This window comes from Thalassophryne amazonica, chromosome 10 (genome assembly GCF_902500255.1).
Source record: "Thalassophryne amazonica chromosome 10, fThaAma1.1, whole genome shotgun sequence".
In the NCBI taxonomy this organism is placed as follows: domain Eukaryota; kingdom Metazoa; phylum Chordata; class Actinopteri; order Batrachoidiformes; family Batrachoididae; genus Thalassophryne; species Thalassophryne amazonica.
The window spans coordinates 68,478,454-68,498,004 of record NC_047112.1 but is presented as its reverse complement, the minus strand read 5'-3'; the positions used below and the strand labels follow the sequence as shown (position 1 = coordinate 68,498,004).

Here is a 19,551-nt window from a genome sequence, read left to right as displayed (position 1 = left end):
GGGTGAACTACTCTGAAGAGCACGGCGTCCTCCCCCCCATCAGAGGTACTACCTCTACCATACACCCCACACACCCCAACAGTACTATAACAGTACTGAAATTGCGGATTAATTTACTATAGAAATTGGCAAAACCCAGGAATCTCTGTACCTCCTTCCGTGAGGAGGGAACAGTCCAGTCACGCACTGTGGCAACCTTACCACGGTCCTTCTTAATCTCCCCCTCCGCAATTACAAACCCCAAAAACAAAACAGTCAGTTTATGGAATTCACATTTCTCTGCCTTAACAAACAAGTTGTGGCATGACAAGGTCTGAAGTACAGTGCGCACATGTTCGGTGTGGGTTTTTGGGTCGGGAGGGAAAATCAAAATATCATCAAGGTAAATGAAAACAAATTTGTTTAGAAATTCACACAGCACGTCATGAACCAAGTTTTGGAACACTACAGGAGCATCGGTGAGGCCAAGTGGCATGATTAAATATTCATAATGACCAGTAGGTGTTTTGAAAGCTGTTTTCCACTCATCTCCTTCTCTTATCCGGACTAAATGGTATGCGTTGCGGAGATCAAGTTTAGTGAAAATTTTAGCTTCTTCCAACAGCTCAAAAGCAGAGGAGATGAGAGGTAGTAGATAACGATTCTTAACAGTGACCTAATTAAGCCCACGATAATCAATACAAGGGCGGAGCGATTTGTCCTTTTTCTCGATGAAGAAAAACCTGCCCCTGCGGGTGATGAAGAATGATGAATCAACCCAGCAGCGAGGGACTCCTGTACATATTCATTCATGGTGCTGCTTTCAGGGGCAGACAATAAAAAGAGCTTTCCATGAGGTGGGCTTGCCCAGGGAGAAGCTTGATAGCGCAATCATATTTTCAGTGGGGCGCTAATGATTTAGCCTTGTTTTTGCTAAATACCAGTGCTAAGTCATGATAACACGATGGAACCCCTACGAGATCCGGGTTAGACTCCGGCTGGGAATGCACTGGTTCAGACAGACATGATTTCTTGCAGGCAGAACCCCAAGAAGCAATCTTTCCCTTTGACCAATCAAAATTAGGGCTGTGCTGTTGTAACCAGGGTGCCCCAGGATCAGCAGATGAGTCATATTGTCAAATACATGAAAACTAATAGATTCGGATTGGTTTTCTGCCACAATTAAGGAAATTGACTGAGTACTGTGAGAAATACAACCTAATTCATGGCCATCATCCACGCGCACCACCGGAGGGCGCGAGAGTTTTAACAACTTCAGGCGCAGAGACCTGGCCAGAGAAGACAAAATCTCAGAGGACAATTTAGCTGGAATTACATTTTGTGCAGAGGATGGAGTAATGGAATTAAGACTCACCCGTATGTCAGATTTTGGCTGCACGGTGGCACCCCTGGCTTGACAATTGGTTATCATGTGACCAGAATGTCCACAGTAAAAACAAAGTCAACCTTCTCAGCGTCACTGCTTCTCGGCAGAAGAAAGACGAGAGCAACTCAGTCGCATGGACTCCTCTGGTCCGAAGTGTGGAGAATCTGCGCTCATATGGCTGGAGGAGGATGTGCAGACGGGAGGTGTCGCGGAGCGTCAGTCAGGCAGCCAGGCCGCATGGTGAGGGCGGTCCTGCACACGTCAGTTGGTTTGTATGGCGAGAGCGATCAGCTGATCCAGGTCATCGGGCAGGTCAACAGCTACCAGCTGATCCTGGATATTTTCAGAGAGCCCCTGAAAAAACACGTCATGGAGAGCAGCGGGATTCCAATCACTCCTGGCTGCCAGAATGCGGAAGTCCACAGCATAGTCAGTGACTTGGTGTCCACCCTGCCTCAGCCTCATTAGGGATTGAGCTGCTTTTCGCCCCGGAGAGGTGTGTTGGAAGACCAATTGCAGGGCTTATGTATATAAATGCCGGCAGAGAGGCACATGTGGCAGATTGGCGACCCCACTCAGCTGTTGTCCATGCCAAAGCACAACCAGTTAGGTGAGTGATGACGTAAGCTATCTTCACCCTGTTGGATGGGAACTTCCATGACATTAGTTCAAAATTCAACTCAAACTGAGTAAGAAACGGTCTGACGTCTCCGGACTCGCCTGAGAAGCATTCAGGCGGCGACAGCAGATTGCAGTAGTCTGGTTCGGGTATGGTAGCCAGTGTGGTTGCTGACAGCCCCGGTGGAGACACACTGATGCTGCCGGTGACCGGAACAGTAGAAGCCTGGTGATCAAGGCCAGACAGTAATATCCCATCTGGGTGCTCACGACTCCATGAATGAGTCCTGGCATTTAGCGAGGTCCCTAAAGCCGGAAGAGAGAGCAATGAGATGGTCTTGCTGCTGTGCGAGCTGCTTACTGTGGTGTTGTACCGGCAGGTTGGAACGGGCTAAAGCCAGCTGTGTCCATTGTTGGCCAGTTTGTACTATCAGGCTGGATGGTCAGGAATGGCAGGACACAAATGCCAGGCTCATACAAACAGCTCTGGTTTTTCAAAGACTTTATGATTGTGGTTGTGGTGTACACGAGTAAGCAGTCCAGAAAAGGGCAACAGTACAAAAATCATCAGGCAAAAGGCGTGTTCAAAGCAACAGGCTGGGGGTCAGGAACACACAAGGTGGCAGGCAGGACTGTGGAACGCAGGTACAGAGCTGGAATGAAGGCACAAGGCACGACAAACTGACAAGGGACAAACCCACTGAGTGAGCTTATATAACCCCAGGTGGCAATCAGAAAATCAGGAACAGGTGTACATGGAAAGTACCAGAACAAGGGCGTGGCCAGAGAGAGGGAGGGGGAGAGAAAGAGGGAGAGAGAGAGAGAGAGAGAGAGAGAGAGAAGAGTAACAGAGATAGACAGACCCAAGCAGAAAAACCCAGCAAGAGATTAAACAAACCAGAACCAATGAAATACACAAAATAACTAACAGAACAAAATAAAACAGACAACCAAACCCAAAACTCAACTCCTGATAATTTGTTTTCCTTTTGTGTGTGTAACAATGTAAGAATTGCCTGTTGTGTGCTGGTGTGCAGCCAGCGTTCCGTTCTCCACTTCCATGCTCCCCAGCACACAGCTCCCCGGCACATTCTCCAGAATGGACGCTGCCGACATCACTGTGGTTATCATCTACTTCGTCGTCGTCATGGGGGTTGGACTCTGGGTGAGACCAGGCAGAGCTCTGCACTTTACACACAGTTATTTTGTGGACGTGGAGACGGACATAATGTTCAGGAAATGATTCAGTCATCAATGCTGAGATCATTTTCACATCTTAGAAAAAAAAAATCACTGACGTCACTTTTGGTTTGAGTTGGTTTTTATTTTAAAGAGGAGTCTATCACACTGTTTGCAGTAAAACCTAAAAGACACAAATACAAATGAAACAATCACTCAATAACCAAAAAAAAAAAAAAAAAAACCCAACCACAAGTGTGGGACAGTGCTGCACCGGTTATTCACCTCTGCCTCACTGCAACAAGGTCATGGGTTTGATTCCGGGCTTGTAACTTTGTGGTTTGCTGTTCATCCTGCCTTGTTTTGATGTTTTCTTCAAGTGTAACTCAACACAGACTTGGACTACAGCAGAGATTTAAATACAGATGTCCCATAATCCTCATCAGTACACATGTGCTCCAAGTGCACTGCGGGGGTACATTTTTTTTGTTTTCTGCATTATGACACTTGTTGAGCTGACATTTAGTGTATTTGTCATAATTCACTTCTTTTGATTAAATACTGTGCCCTACATAATAATTTTTCTTATGGGGTCCAAAAGGACCCCAGTGCAATCTAAAGGTAGCTCAGCCTCAAAGACAAATTTTGAGCTTTGTGTCAGTTTTCATAATTACTGCAGTGTTTTCATTCAGGATGTTTGCATTAGAGCCGCTGCAGCAGGACAGAAGGTACTGAATTTCTACTGTAAAGTTGTGTTTGAAAAAGAGAATTTTCAAAGTGACATGTGCTTTGTCAGCCACATAGTCAAATGTCTTTTTTGAAAATAGCTGCAAAGTGACATGATCTTGTTATATTCCAGATATCTGTACAACCTCAATTCCAGTGAAGTTGGGACGTTGTGTAAAATGTAAATAAAAACAGAATACAATGATTTGCAAATCCTCTTCAACCTATATCCAATTGAATACACCACAAAGACAAGATAATTAATGTTCAAACTGATAAACTTTATTGTTTTTGTGCAAATATTTGCTCATTTTGAATTAGATGCCTGCAACACGTTTCAAAAAAGCTGGGACAGTGGTATGTTTACCACTGTGTTACATCACCTTTCCTTCTAACAACACTCAATAAGTGTTTGGGAACTGAGGACACTAATTGTGAGTGTCATGATTGGGTAGAAAAGGAGCATCCCCAAAAGCCTCAGCTGTTCACAAGCAAAGATGGGGCGAGGATCACCACTTTGTGAACAACTGCATGAAAAAATAGTCCAACAGTTTAAGAACAATGTTTCACAATGTTCAGTTGCAAAGAATTTAGGGATTCCAGAGAATCTGGAGAACTTTCTACACGGAAGCAGCAAGACGGAAAACCAACACTGAATGACCGTGATCTTCGATCCCTCAGGCGGCACTACATTAAAAACCGACATCATTGTGTAAAGGATCTTACCGTGTAGGCTCAGGAACACTTCAGAAAACCATTGTCAGTTAACAGTTCGTTTGCTACAAGTGCAAGTTAAACTCTACCATGCAAAGCGAAAGTCATACATCAACAACATCCAGAAACGCCGCCGCCTTCTCTGGGCCCGAGCTCATTTGAAATGGACAAACGCAAAGTGGAAAGTGTGCTGTGGTCTGATGAGTCTACATTTCAAATTGTTTTAGAAAATCATTGACGTCGTGTCCTCTGGACAAAAGAGGGAAAAGACCATCCAGATTGCTAACAGGGCACAGTTCAAAAGACAGCATCTGTGATGGTATGGGGGTGTGTTAGTACCCATGGCATGGACACCTTACACATATGTGATGGTATGGGGGTGTGTTAGTGCCCATGGCATGGACAACTTACACATCTGTGCTGGCACCATCAATGCTGAAAGGTACATCCAAGTTTTGGAGCAACACATGCTGCCATCCAAGCAATGTCTTTTTCAGGGACATTCCTGCTTATTTCAGCAAGACAATGCCAAGCCACATTCTGCACGTGTTACAACAGCGTGGCTTCATAGTAAAAGACTGCGGGTACTAGACTGCAGTCCAGACCTGTCGCCCACTGAAAATGTGTGGTGCATTATGAAGCGCAAAATACGACAACAAAGACCCTGGACTGTTGAACAACTGAAGTCATATATCAAACAAGAATGGGAAAGAATTCCACCTACAAAGCTTCAACAATTAGTGTCCTCAGTTCCCAAACGCTTATTGAGTGTTGTTAGAAGGAAAGGTGATGTAACACAGTGGTAAACATACCACTGTCCCAGCTTTTTTGAAATGTGTTGCAGGCATCCATTTCAAAATGAGCAAATATTTGCACAAAAACAATAAAGTTTATCAGTTTGAACATTAAATATCTTGTCTTTGTGGTGTATTCAATTGAGTAGAAGTTGAAGAGGATTTGCAAATCATTGTATTCTGTTTTTATTTACATTTTACACAATGTCCCAACTTCACTGGAATTGGGGTTGTAGAAATTACCTAAAAAATCTTAACAGTATTAAAGACATTAAGTACTGGGGGAGTCTACACTTGATTCTACTTCTCTGTAATCCCAAAGTCCAGAATTAAAGTCTTTCCACTGTGTGTGTATGAAAACGTGAGTTTTGGTATTCACTGAAGCATTGTGTTCTTCTCGTGTGTGTCTTCAGTCATCGCTGCGCGTGAATCGCAATACTGTCAGTGGATACTTCCTGGCTGGTCGTTCCATGAGCTGGTGGCCTGTGAGTACTGCAGTTGTATGTAGTTAATGTGATGATGTTTAGTATTTTCTCATTTACATCCTATGTCACTATTTGTTAATGTCAGTATGGGTCGTTGTGTCCTGTTACACCGAGTGTACAGTTCTAAGAGTGCCTGAGTTCTCACACTTTCGTTGGTGTAGGAATTTAAATTGAAATGAAGAACATTCAGTTCAATTTGGGGACTTGTCACAAGTGGGGGTAAATTAGAGTGTACAGTCGATAGACGGACTGGAAACCGTGTCTGATGATTTGCAGATGATGTACTGGACCGTTGTGGTGAGAAAGAGCTGATTCAGAAGATGAGGCTCTCAGTTTTCCAGTCAATTTACGCTCCTATTCTAATTTATAGGGAAGTGTGGGATTGAGCTGCTCGGTCTTCTGTCACCTCGAACCCGACCCAGATATGCGGCAGAAAATGAATAAATGAATGAAGTCAGCTTTGTACACTTCCACCTAAAATAAGCATATTGTCTTGAATAATTTTCAAATATCTCATTTGTGTCCAGATTGGAGCCTCTCTGGTGGCCAGTAATGTTGGCAGTAGTCTGTTTATCGGACTGGCCGGAACAGGAGCAGCAGGGGGCATCGCAGTGGCAGGATTTGAATGGAACGTAAGAAACTGTGTGCGTGTGTTTGTTTGTGGTTTATGTTTTTGAGATGTCTACGTAACACATTGGATGTTATTTACTGAATTCCAAAAGAGAACAAAAAAAAAAAAGAAGAAAAATCACATTTTGTTGAATGTTCTTTTATTTTGGTGAGACTCACTGTCACCCCAGTTTCCTGCTTATAGCTGACAGAAGCACCTGGTGTAGTCTGTCAGAACAATAAGCCTATCTGCTTCATGAATCGAGGTGTTGTGTGTTCAGAGTTGATCTTCTGTTTATCATGGTTGTAATTAGTTATTTGGGTTACTGGTGCCTTTCTTCTCTGACATGGCCACTGGTCATGTTTTCTGTTAACTAAAGTAATGGCGGTGTGTGTCTAAATCTCAGTAGTGCATCAGTTTATACTCAAACAAGCCTGTCGACCATCAACTACCACGCCATTTCCAAAGTAACTTAGATCATGTTTCTTTCCCATTTTGAAGCCTGGTATAAACTTGTAAAAATTTCAGAAGATCCTCCCGACCATGTCTATGATTAATTGCACTGAGTTCTTGCCAGATGATGGGCTGATTAGATTTTTAATGAGCAAATCAGGTCCCTTAGTCATGCTACACATCAGAGCAACCGCCAGACCGTGGAACCACCCTGGGACCAAGATAGCTACCAGCCAAATGGGTCACAGCTGGTCCATCACACAGTGTGTCATGAGACACAGATGCGTGGCTCAGAAAATGGATGGACACAAATGCAGACTCACTGACAAAGGTGTAGGAGTGATCAAAAGGCTTTATCTGGAAATTAGGCAGAGGTTCGGTACACAGACTGGCAGTCAGCGATGCGGCGCTGACAGACAAGCATGAGGCAGAGGTGTGGTCCAAAAATGAGCAAAGTTCAAAAACAATGAGAGACAAAGTACAAAAGGCTGTGACAAAAGCAATGGTCCAAAAAACAAAATGAGGTAATCACGGCTAAATTGAAGAACATTGACTGTGATTCAAAGGCTGGAACGAGGGCTGAAGCACAAGGAACTGGCAGTGACAACAGAACACAACAGGCTAAATACACAGCGGGCAGTCGAGCGCAATGTGAGACAGGTGCGGAGAGTGGTCAGGAAGGGGGCGTGGCCGAACAAGACAAAGACAAGGAAAGACAAGAGCGTCAGTGACAGACAGGAACGGAGGTAAGAATCATCCGTGACAGGAACAACATCCAACCCAACAATGAACAAAATAAACATACTTAAACCAAAGAAAGGAACAAAGAATCAAACTAGGAAAACCAAGAAAAGAGTAGAAAGAGATCAATGACTAAAGTTTAACAAACAGATAATCAAGGTGGTTCATGGGTGTGTGCGTGTTGTTGTGTGTGTGTGCGTGCGTGTGTGCAGACTGCAATGGTACCAAACGTATGGAACAAAATTTGCACTGGAACCAAGCTGCACTCTAAATGCAATGCAACACCAAATGGGATGAATTAATCCATGTCATGTGACATACAAAGCACCAATCAAATGACAAGAATCCACTCAGCCGTTATATAATATCCTTTATCAAGTGACAAAGTTTGATCTGGATCTGATCCAGATTACAGATTTTGTGGCCATTTAAATTTAACATTGAAAACCCCATTTAATGTATATTTTATATTATATCTCAATCAAATGTGCCTCAGTCACTCTCATATTTCTGTTCTGGATTACCTACACCCCAAAACTGGATGGAGGTTCCAATTTTGTGCCTGTTTGTCTTCCCAATTATCAGTCAGAAAACCAAGTGACAAAAAGCAGCGACAAGGTATGCACAGCAGAATAACCAATGTTCTGTGAAATGATCTGTAAAAGAATTAAGAAAGTGAAAAAGGTGAAGAAAAAACAAACAAACATCCTGACAACACCAAAAAAAAAAAAACTGATTCAAGTGCATGAAAAAATACATCCTCCTGACATTTGATCACATCTAATTTATCTTATGAAAAGTCACTTCTAACAGGACTTTGAAAGTTTAAAATTTTGTGGAATTGGAAACTAGTGTTAGCGGAGGTTTGCGTTCTACAAGCACAATGGTCTAGTTTGTATTTGCTTTTCAAAGAAGTAATTCTTCCAGACTGTGTGTCTCTGCAGGCAGCCTGGGTGCTGGTGGCTCTGGGATGGATCTTTGTTCCAGTCTACATCGCTGCTGGTGTGGTGACCATGCCGGAATACCTTGGCAAACGCTTTGGAGGCCAGCGAATACGCATATATATGTCCATTATGTCACTCATCCTCTATATTTTTGTCAGAATATCTGTAAGAATCAAACACACACACACACACACACACACACACACACACACACACACACACACACACACACACACACACACACACACACACACACACACACACACACATACATTTTTGTGTTCAAGCCACCTCATATTCAGGGACCCGAGGGCCAAAAAGGATCTTATCTAGTTTTCAGTCTGACACCATTTCTTATTACTTGCAGACCTTCATATATCTTGAGGGATATCACTTAAGCTGCTCTGACTCCTGACTGAGTTTGGCTCCATCTCATGCCATCACAGGTTGAGCTTTAACTTGGTGCACCTTCTCCGCTTGCTCCTCCCAAGCTGTCGCACCACGTAGCAAATTTTTTTTTTTTTCTCCGGAGCTCCATGGAGCAGACAGAAAATGTATAGAAGCCCTGAAATGCTCAAATCACTCACTAGGTGCTGATAAAAGCTGCTCAAATTTGGAGCAAAATCTTGAGATTTTTACCTCCGCCAAGGAGGTTATGTTTTCGGTCGCGTTTTGTTTGTTGTCTGTCTGTCTGTTTGTCAGCAGGATAACTCAAAAGGTTTTGAACGGATTATGATGAAATTTTGTGGAGTGGTTGGAAATGACAAGAGGAACAAGTGATTAAATTTTAGTGGTGATCTGGATCACGATCCGGATCCAGGAATTTTTTAAAGGATTCTTCACCACTGCGGGATAAGGGGAATTTTGACATTCTAGTTTCTAACTCCACAAAACAAGGCAGAAAGGCTTGAAAAAATTAGGGTGTAACATAGTCAAATGTTCTATCAAACAACAAAGTTTGGTGATGATCGGATCCGGATTCCAGATCTGGTGATCCAGAAATATGCAAAATATAGGGAAAATAGAAAATGTGTCAGTGTGAGGTGACAAATGAAGCTAGAGATGCACAACTAACACCAAATTGTAGCTGAATCTGTACTGATTCAGTAAGGTGTCATCAGGTTTGATGTAGCTTCAATGTTATGGAGCTAGATCCAGAAGGAAAACCGCCATTACCGAAAAATCGTTTTTATACAATAACTTTTGAACTAATAAAGACATAAAAGTGATTCCAAGTTCTAGTGGTATGTTTCATGGTCAAGGATGTCAAATATAAAGGAAAGAAAGTGTATGTATCATAGTTTTGGTTGTAACACTGAATTGTTGAATAGATCACTGTGCCAAGGAGGGAATCTCTTTAGGGTCAGTGACCCTATGGCCTTGTTAGTAAACAATGTCAAATACAACACACTGCAAAGAGGAAATCCCTCATGACAAACTATACAGGGCTGGGGAGCACAATGAATTTATTAGATGAAGGACTATCATTTGGCATTATTATATTTTAGTGGCAATGAATATCACTCTCTAGATTACTTCACTTAGCAAAAGCAAAGTGATGAGTCAGCAGTATACTCAGCAGTGGTTAAGTTCTGGTTCAGTGCACATCACTGAACAAAGTACACAAAGTGCAAAACCCACTCCCAGTGTTATGTGTCGGACGCAGCCCGGAGAATCCGACCAGCGTTGAAGGACCCAGTATAAAATAAGCAGAGCACGGTACAAAGGATAACAGAGTTTAATGAACATAACAGTGCTGTGAAAAATATAAAAGTGCGCGGTCTGGCGTGGTGGTTTTGCGGTGCGCTCCCAGCAGCGCCAACGGTCCGGAGCCAGAACCAACCCGGACCCAAGGACCCCCGCCGACACCCCCCAGGTGGCCGCGACAAACCGAGTCTGTGAAAGAAGGAATCATTATGTGAGTCCACACTCAACACACAGAGAGAACGCTCAAAGGTGCACAAACAGCAAACACTTCCTGGCTTAATTACTAATCAGCTTCCCACCCTGCAGGCATGGAACATCCAGTTCACAAAACTCCACTGCAGAGGAAGCTGATTACACGACCAACTCAATATAATAAGGTGTGAGGGACACCACATTTACTGACTGTATAAATGTAGTCACAAAATCTAACGTACCTCAGGAAGTGTGCTGACGAGCGTGAGACCTCACCCCCTCCTCTTTCACAGACCATGCATTAAACCTGGACGTTCTCTGCATCCACTGATGATGAGATGGCTCCCGAGACGACGATCTCACCCGTCTGGTCACAAGGTTGAGTCTCTGGCAAATACACACTGTGTACTCCAGTCTTAAATGACACCATGTTCCAATCCATGTAGATGCACCACAGCTGTGAGTCCTGACGAGCCGCAGGTGATCAGCCCTCAGGTGATTAGGGTGAGGTCCTGATAAACTCAGCTACACAGCCACTCAGTCCCAAATGCAAGCCACCTGGAAGGAAAAACAAAAGACAGGACAGGAAAACAGAAACAAAAGGCAGCCAGGCCCCCCCCAGCCACACAACAGTACCCCACCCTCACGGGAAGCCTCCGGCGACCACACAAACCTGGCCCAGGAGAAACACCCCCCTTCAGGGACCATGGCTGGAAACCGTATCCGCATTCATCTACCAACAGAATCTTCATCTAACAGACGGTTGATGTCTTCTCCTCTGGCTGCATCTTTGCCCTTGTTTCTATCAGTCAATTAGCACAGGTGTGGCCAGGAGTTCTTGAACCTGTGCGGTCAGCCTTTGTCCAACCATGTTCCCAGTCTGATTAGTCATAAAACAAAAAAGACAAACACAAACAACCAAAACACCCCCCCCTCCCAGGGGACCGTCCCATCAAACCCGGGAAGAGGAGAAAAGAAAACACAACCCAAACTTAAGCTTACAAATAAAATGCTAACACCCCCCCCCCTCCCCAGAGGACCGTTCCATCAAACCCCGGGAAGGGGAGAAAAGAAAAACAACCCAAACTTAAGCTAACAAATAAAAACACTAACACCCCCCCCCTCCCCAGAGGACCATTCCATCAACCCCAGGAGACGCCTCCCCTCATGACCAACGGACCCAGCCCCGGCCATCTATGGCTAGATGGACCCACAGCCCTTTCCCCCCAGAGGACACCACAGTCAACCCTGAGGGCGGAAACTGGGGGGAAAACAAAAGGAGAAAAAAAAAACATACAACAAACAACCCCAACCCCACCCCCTTGGTGCAGTGGAACTGGAAGCACGTCCAGTGTCACAACCGTGACTATACCCAGAAGGCCAACCGGGAGGAGTGGAACAGCGGTTATGGCAGACGGCAACAAAACGGCGCCACTCCTCCGACTTCCAAACCAGCCCACCAGCTGCAGGTATATCCCACTGCCCAAACCTCAGCCACGCCGATGGCAGACGGCTCAAAGGCGCGCTGAAGCCGGGACAGGGAATCAACCAACAAAAACACCCCCCCCCCCCCCCAGGTGCAGAGGTTACCTGGGAAACGCCCAGCATAACCAAACTGCACCACCACTCCAAGCAACGCCGACACTACGGCTCACACGGCTAGAGCCAGAGGAGGAAGAGAGGGAACAAAAAGAAATACCCCAAACCCCCCCTCCCCTCCCGGGTGCAGAGGTTACCTGGGAAACGCCCAGCATAACCAAACTGCACCACTCCAGCAACGCCGACTCTACGGCTCACCCGGCTGGAGTCAGAGGAGAAGAGAGGGCATAACAAAAACAAAACAAAAAAAAGAAAAAAAGAAAAAAACAACCCAATTACCCCCCCATCACCCCCCAGGGGACCGTCCCATCAAACCCTGGGGAGGTGAAACTAAAAGAAATAAAAAGAAAGACTAACAGACTAACATAAAGTTGCTTGGGTCCTTTTTTGTTGCTCCAACAGGCTGCAGGGTCACAACCCCAGACACTAATAGTGGGAAAACAAAAATAAAATCCCAACACAAAAACCAACTCAAAAAACACCCACAACAAACGACAACCACACAAACCTAATCAGTGGTTTATACCGTCAAGCTCAAACAAATCGAACACACCTGTTCCAACTTAAGAGCTTAACGGTAATGTGACTCAGTCACCACAAGAGGGAGCCAGAGTGCTAAAAATGAAAAACCCTCTTTGGTGACAGAGGAGAAAACAAACGAGCTGCTTTTCCTTGTGCGCAGCTGTGAGCAACACACAACCAAAATGTGATTCAACTAAATAACACCGGAGCTGACATAACAGACGCAGTAGCTATCATTACCCGGGGAAACTGGGCTACTGACTGTAACACAGGAAGCACCGCGACCCGTGCACAGAGCTCCGCCGTTGGCCGGTTCACCCATTACAGACCACTCCTGCAGCTCCCGTTCAAACTCTTATCCGGTAGAAGTGCGAGCGAAGCCGTCGCCAGTCACACTCCACCACGACCCACGGATAAGGCACAAACACAGGACACGGCTGCACAAGCGCTCAAATCAGTATTCAGTAATGGGTTCTCCAACGCGCACCATCCGGCCACCCGCAACTGATCGGATAATTCTGAACGTCTGCTGCCTTCCCGGCACGTTACGTCTCTGCTACCGCTGGGTCCGTGATGTTTGGCCAGAGACTACTGTTATGTGTTGGATGCAGCCCGGAGAACCCGACCAGCGTTTGAAGGACCCAGTATAAAATAAGCAGAGCACGGTACAAAGGATAACAGAGTTTAATGAACATAACAGTGCTGTGAAAAAATATAAAAGTGCGCGGTCTGGCGTGGTGGTTTTGCGGTGCGCTCCCAGCAGCGCCAACGGTCCGGAGCCAGAACCAACCCGGACCCAAGGACCCCGCCGACCCCCCCCAGGTGGCCGCGACAAACCGAGTCTGTGAAAGAAGGAATCATTATGTGAGTCCACACTCAACACACAGAGAGAACGCTCAAAGGTGCACAAACAGCAAACACTTCCTGGCTTAATTACTAATCAGCTTCCACCCTGCAGGCATGGAACATCCAGTTCACAAAACTCCACTGCAGAGGAAGCTGATTACACGACCAACATACAGCCTCAATCTAATAAGGTGTGAGGGACACCACATTTACTGACTGTATAAATGTTAGTCACAAAATCTAACGTACCCTCAGGAAGTGTGCTGACGAGCGTGAGACCTCACCCCCTCCTCTTTCACAGACCATGCATCAAACCTGGACGTTCTCTGCATCCACTGCTGATGAGATGGCTCCTGAGACGACGATCTCACCCGTCTGGTCACAAGGTTGGGTCTCTGGCAAATACACACTGTGTACTCCAGTCTTAAATGCCACCATGTTCCAATCCATGTAGATGCACCACAGCTGTGAGTCTGACGAGCCGCAGGTGATCAGCCTCAGGTGATCAGGGTGAGGTCCCTGATAAACTCCGCTACACAGCCACCAGTCCCAAATGCAAGCCACCTGGAAGGAAACAACAAAAGACAGGACAGAAAACAGAAACAAAAGGCAGCCAGGCCCCCCCAGCCACACAACACCTAGGTGTTGATGATCACGCCTAGGATCCAGAAAACCCAGAGGCTGACATCAGCACCTTACTGTCGCATATATTCTGCTTCGGTGCAGCTTCACTGAATATATAGAAGGTGCACTTCATTATGTAGCACATGCAACACTTAAAAATAGTTCTATTTCAGAATTTACTGTTATTTATTTAGAGAAGTGTTTCATAAATGTAAAAAAAATTCATATATTTGCAAGTTTAGTTGAAATATATGAATTTTGTCTCTTATTTGTTTTTGTCTATAAGCACATGCAATATCAATATCAGTGCTCAGATGACAGTAGCTTCTGGGAAAGGTGCAAGTTGCAATAAACTGTGATGCCAAGCGCTAAGGATACATGCTATCCAGTCACAGCAGATGAAACGTTCTTTACTACTGAGCAAAATCATTGTTAGACTTTTTAGGTTCAATGATTCCACGGCGTGTAGATGTTATGGCGTCAGTGACCCCATGGCATTGGTGGAGGTTTGCACTTTCTGAGTGCTTCTAGTATTCATTTGTAAAATAGCTGAGCAAGAGTCTTAATTATGCATCTAGAGACACATTCCTGACAAAAATATCAGGGGATGTAAAGTACCATAATGGGGCGGCATAGCAAAACAATTGTGCATTCTGTGATAAAAGCATCAGATTTGGCACACATTCTAAATTAACTAATGTTTATTTTCAGATATGGAGCCATCCTGGAGTTGACCACTAATGAGCTACAAGTGTCTATAAAGGCGTCAAAATTTATAAATGCTTCAATCATGTTGACAACTATACCACATTATTTGTCGGATCATAACAATTCCTAAAAGGTATAGTTTGGACTATCTATGACTGAATTCCACAGAGTTATGGGGTAAAAAGATGGTGCAAACTATTTCTTTTTAAAATGCTATTAACTCAACCAATAATTTGCATACTTGTTTTTACCAAAATTGGAGCAACTTTAACTTATTAAAAGCTACTTACAAAACCGAAAGCAGTTTGTTAAACTCGGGGAATACTGTTCTTCATATCTGGACATCTGGGCCCAAAATTATTTATTTTATACAATAGTGATTTATGTAAAGTCTCAGATCTGGTTAAAACTGTGCTCTTTGCAGATGACACAAACCTGTTTTGCTCACGGGGAAATCTGCAACAATTATTATCTGATTTAGGAACACAAATGATAAAGTTAAAGAGATGGTTTGATATTAACAAATTATCATTAAATTTGGCTAAAACTAAATTGATGTTATTGGAAATTATAAAAAACATACAAATTCAGTTAAATATACATGGGGTAAACATAGAGCATGTCAAAGAGAATAAGTTTTTAGGTGTCATTATTTGCTCAGTAGTATGACTGAATTTTATGGAGTTATGGGGTAAAAACAGCAACAATGGTGACAAAGGTCAGTTTTAGTTTGTACAGTGGTCAAAAGTTGAACTTGAACTTATTTATTTGGCACACAACTCGTCAATAACAAAAACTGATATACAAGACAATTCCACAGTGATGAGTGACAAAACGTTCCGATCCTCACCTATGGTCATGAGATTTGGCTCACGACCGAAAGAACGAGATCGTGAGTACAAGCGGCCGAGATGAGTTTCCTCCGCAGGGTGGCTGGGCGCTCCCTTAGAGATAGGGTTCTCGGGAGGAGCTCGGAGTCGAGCCGCTGCTCCTCCACATCGAAAGGAGTCAGTTGAGGTGGCTCGGGCAGCTTTTCCGGATGCCCCCTGGACGCCTCGCTGGAGAGGTGTTCCGGGCAGGTCCCATTGGGAGGAGGCCCCGGGGAAGACCCAGGACATGCTGGGAGGGACTACATCTCTCGGCTGGCTTGGGAACGCCTTGGGGTTATCCCCGGAGGAGCTGGGGGAGGTGTGTGTGGATCGGGAGGTCTGGGCAGCTTTGCTTGTGCTGCTGCCCCCCGACCCGACTCCGGATAAAGCGGAAGAAAATGGATGGATATATATATATATGTGTGTGTATATGTGTGTGTGTGTGTGTGTGTGTGTGTAATTATGTACGAGGTCTGTCCAAAAAGTAACGGACCTTTTTATTTTTTTCAAAAACTATATGGATTTGAATCATGTGACATTGCATCAGCCAAGCTTCGTGCGCATGCGTGAGTTTTTTCAAGCCTGTCGGTTGCGTCATTCGCCTGTGGGCAGGCTTTGAGTGAGCACTGGTCCACCCCCCGTCAGATTTTTATTGTCAGGGAAATGGCTGAGAGACTGCCGCTTTGCTCCATGAATTTTTTTTCTCAGAAACTGTTAGAGAAAGCCAGTTGGAAACCATTCGAAAGATTCAGATGGATTTCGGTGAAGATTCTGTCGGCGTCCCACGGATTAAGGAGTGTTAAAACCTTTTTAAAGACGGCCCACAGCGGCGGAGGGTGCGCGGCGCACCGAGCAGCCATCGACAGGCTGGAACGACCAGATCATTTCTAAACTGAACACTGTGTTGATCCGGGACATCGTGTGACTACCACAGAAATGGCAAGAGAGCTGGACATAGCACTTTTACAGCACATTCCACTGTTACAGGAGATTTTGTAATGAAAGACGTGCGGAGGATTTTGCGCGTCAGCACGGAGCCGCTCATGGCGCGCAACAAAAAAAACACCTCCGTGTTGGAAGTCTCACAGGACATGTTGTGGCATGCCCAGCTGTTACACAATTTCTCGGATACTCACTTGACTGAAAGCCATCGAAAGCCGTCTGAATCTTCTGAATGGTTTCCAACACGGAGGTGTTTTTTAGGAACATTTAGGAATGTTTTATATATATATATATATATATATATATATATATATATATATATATATATATATATATATATATATATATATATATATGGGGTGGGCGTTTATAAGCTTTGCTTCTGCTCACTCCCTTTTTGGTCACACGTCACTGTGGAATTGTCTTGTATATCAGTTTTTGTTATTGACGAGTTGTGTGCCAAATAAATAAGTTCAAGTTCAACTTTTGACCCCTGTACAAACTAAAACTGACCTTTGTCACCATTGTTGCTGTTTTTACCCCATAACTCCATAAAATTCAGTCATAGATAGTCCAAACTATACCTTTTTGGAATTGTTATGATCAGACAAATGATGTGGTATTTTCAACATGATTGGAGCATTTGAAAATTTTGACCCCTGTGTAATTCTTTTTGACCCTGTAGCTCATTAGAGGTCAACTCCAGGATGGCTCCATATCCGAAAATAAACATTAGTTAATTTAGAATATGTGTGTCAAATCTGATGCTTTATCACAGAATGCACAATTTATATGGAAATTTAAACTAAGCTGCACCATTACCAGTGGAACTGTGATTATTAAATGATAGTTAAAGGTGCTGGAAGGGCAGCTTGCCACAAATATCAATACAAATATCCACAGACCTACACATGTAGCCTTCACACTATTTGAGGCAGGGCCTTCTGTTCAGCTGCCCCTCATAAAAAATACTTATTTTCCTCACTGTATCTGGGAGGAGACACATTCTGTGTTGTCGCTCCACAAGAGTGGCACGCTGAGCGGGGTGGCAAAAGTAGTCTGATGAGCTCAACTGTGGGCACGAGCTATCCCCAGTTCCATAATAGCAGAGATGCCGGCTCAATGAGAGCGGCACCCTGAGCAGGGTGACTATCCATCCGGCTATTAAGCTCTGACGTAATGCATCACGTGATAAATGTATTTCCAGGTCCAAAGACCTGCAAGTTTACAATTAAAGTTCCGTCTCCTTTTAAGGATCTACAGTTTAAGTTTAGTTTGTGTTTACAGTGTGCGCAAACCTTTGTCCCTCCCTTCTCCACCTCCACCTCTGTTAACTGCATTCGTCTTTTTCTAAGGTAAGAACACTTCATAAAACTTTTTTCTTTTACTTTAATATTTTATTATACACAGGTAAAATATACATGCCTGTTTGTTAATAAAAAAATATATTTTTTTCATTATTTAGAGTGATTTGGGGATGTTTTACAAGGCTGATTAAAATTATTTTAGTTATTTTCAACTGGGGAAATTCATTTGAAATATGAGCAGATTGGCTTATGAGCTTAGTCACGGAACAAATTAAACTCAGATATCAAGGTTCCACTGTACTACTAAAATGTAATTTTTTATGCTTTTCATCACGTTAATAAGAGACTGCATCCATGAGACCCTGAAAACTTGCTAAAACAAATATGCCATATGATCCGTGTCTGCTACGTTTAACCTGCGTGGAATTTAATAAACGCAAACTGAATTGCAGACATCTTATATATACTTTGGAACAAAAAGGACAAAGAGTGTTGTAAAGGACAATAAACAGGACGTTAAAGCGCAAACTTCACTTTTCCTCCGAACGACATGAACAGGGAGCGATCGCAGCTCACAGCAACTCCCATTGAAAATAACAGAGACACGACCTGAGCTTCTTGCATTTTTCCATAAAACAAATGCAATAACAACGTCTTAAAACCCAGTTAATATATATCCATGAGAGTTTTAGGCACAATATACAAATAGTTCTATGTTGCAATGTTAATGCTGTTGTCCGTGTGCAACGGGTTAAGTGCAGCCTGATCAGAGCTTCTCAGTGCAGTTCTTAGTGTTAATGAGAGCACACCTTTTTTGTTTGGACCCGAAGTTGAAAATCACATGATGCGTTACATCACACTTAACAAACGGATGGGGGCAGGATTATGGCACTATGTGGGAGGGAACCAAGTCGGCACTGGCTCTGCTGTGATTGGCCGTCTCCGGAGAGCGAGGTTTGATTGACATTTCTCCTCTGACACAGAAGTCAGTCGAACACAACGGCGTTAAGCAATTATCACCTCGTTTCTGCTTAAAACTTCAGTCATCATCTATCTCAGCGACAGATCTCTGAATCTTCTGTACAACAATCATTTCCACATAATTTCAGCTTTATTTCATAACAAATTACAGGAAGTCCTAAAATTCACCTCCTGACCCCGGCACATCTGCAGCCTGACTCTGTACACCCAAACCGATCAAAGGGAATAATGTGATTATTAACCATCAGGTGACAAATTAAAACCTCTTAAATCACGTGCAAACCATGATGCCACCACCTCCCTGAAGGAGACAACAGCATCTCCTTAAAAAAATAAAATGATTTATTTATGAATCAAATCCAAACAAAACAGATCCTGTACAAAATCCTGAAATGCTGCATACATGAAAATACAAGAACATAAGGGGCTTATTGAATATTATTTACAAATTATAAAAGAAAATATTGGGCAACCAAACATTTACAAATCAAGTTTGTCTATAAAAGAAACTACTTTAAAAACATATTTGGATTCAATCAATGAGAGAGATTATTATTAAGTTTAAACTCATTCTTTCCAATGAGTAATATTTGGTTTTGTCTTGGAAAAAAAGACGACATGTAA

General features: G+C 43.7%; 1 protein-coding gene across 1 annotated transcript in view; it reads left to right on the top strand.

The window, feature by feature from the left end:
• Positions 1-3,063: 3,063 nt before the first annotated feature.
• The window catches only part of slc5a9 (solute carrier family 5 member 9), a 150,758-nt gene continuing 134,270 nt past the window's right edge, over positions 3,064-19,551 (top strand). The window contains exons 1-4 of the mRNA XM_034180199.1: positions 3,064-3,149; positions 5,811-5,882; positions 6,410-6,514; positions 8,631-8,795. Of these exons, the coding sequence (XP_034036090.1) occupies positions 3,084-3,149; positions 5,811-5,882; positions 6,410-6,514; positions 8,631-8,795 (408 nt within the window). The 5' untranslated portion in view covers positions 3,064-3,083. The remainder of the gene's footprint in view (positions 3,150-5,810; positions 5,883-6,409; positions 6,515-8,630; positions 8,796-19,551) is intronic.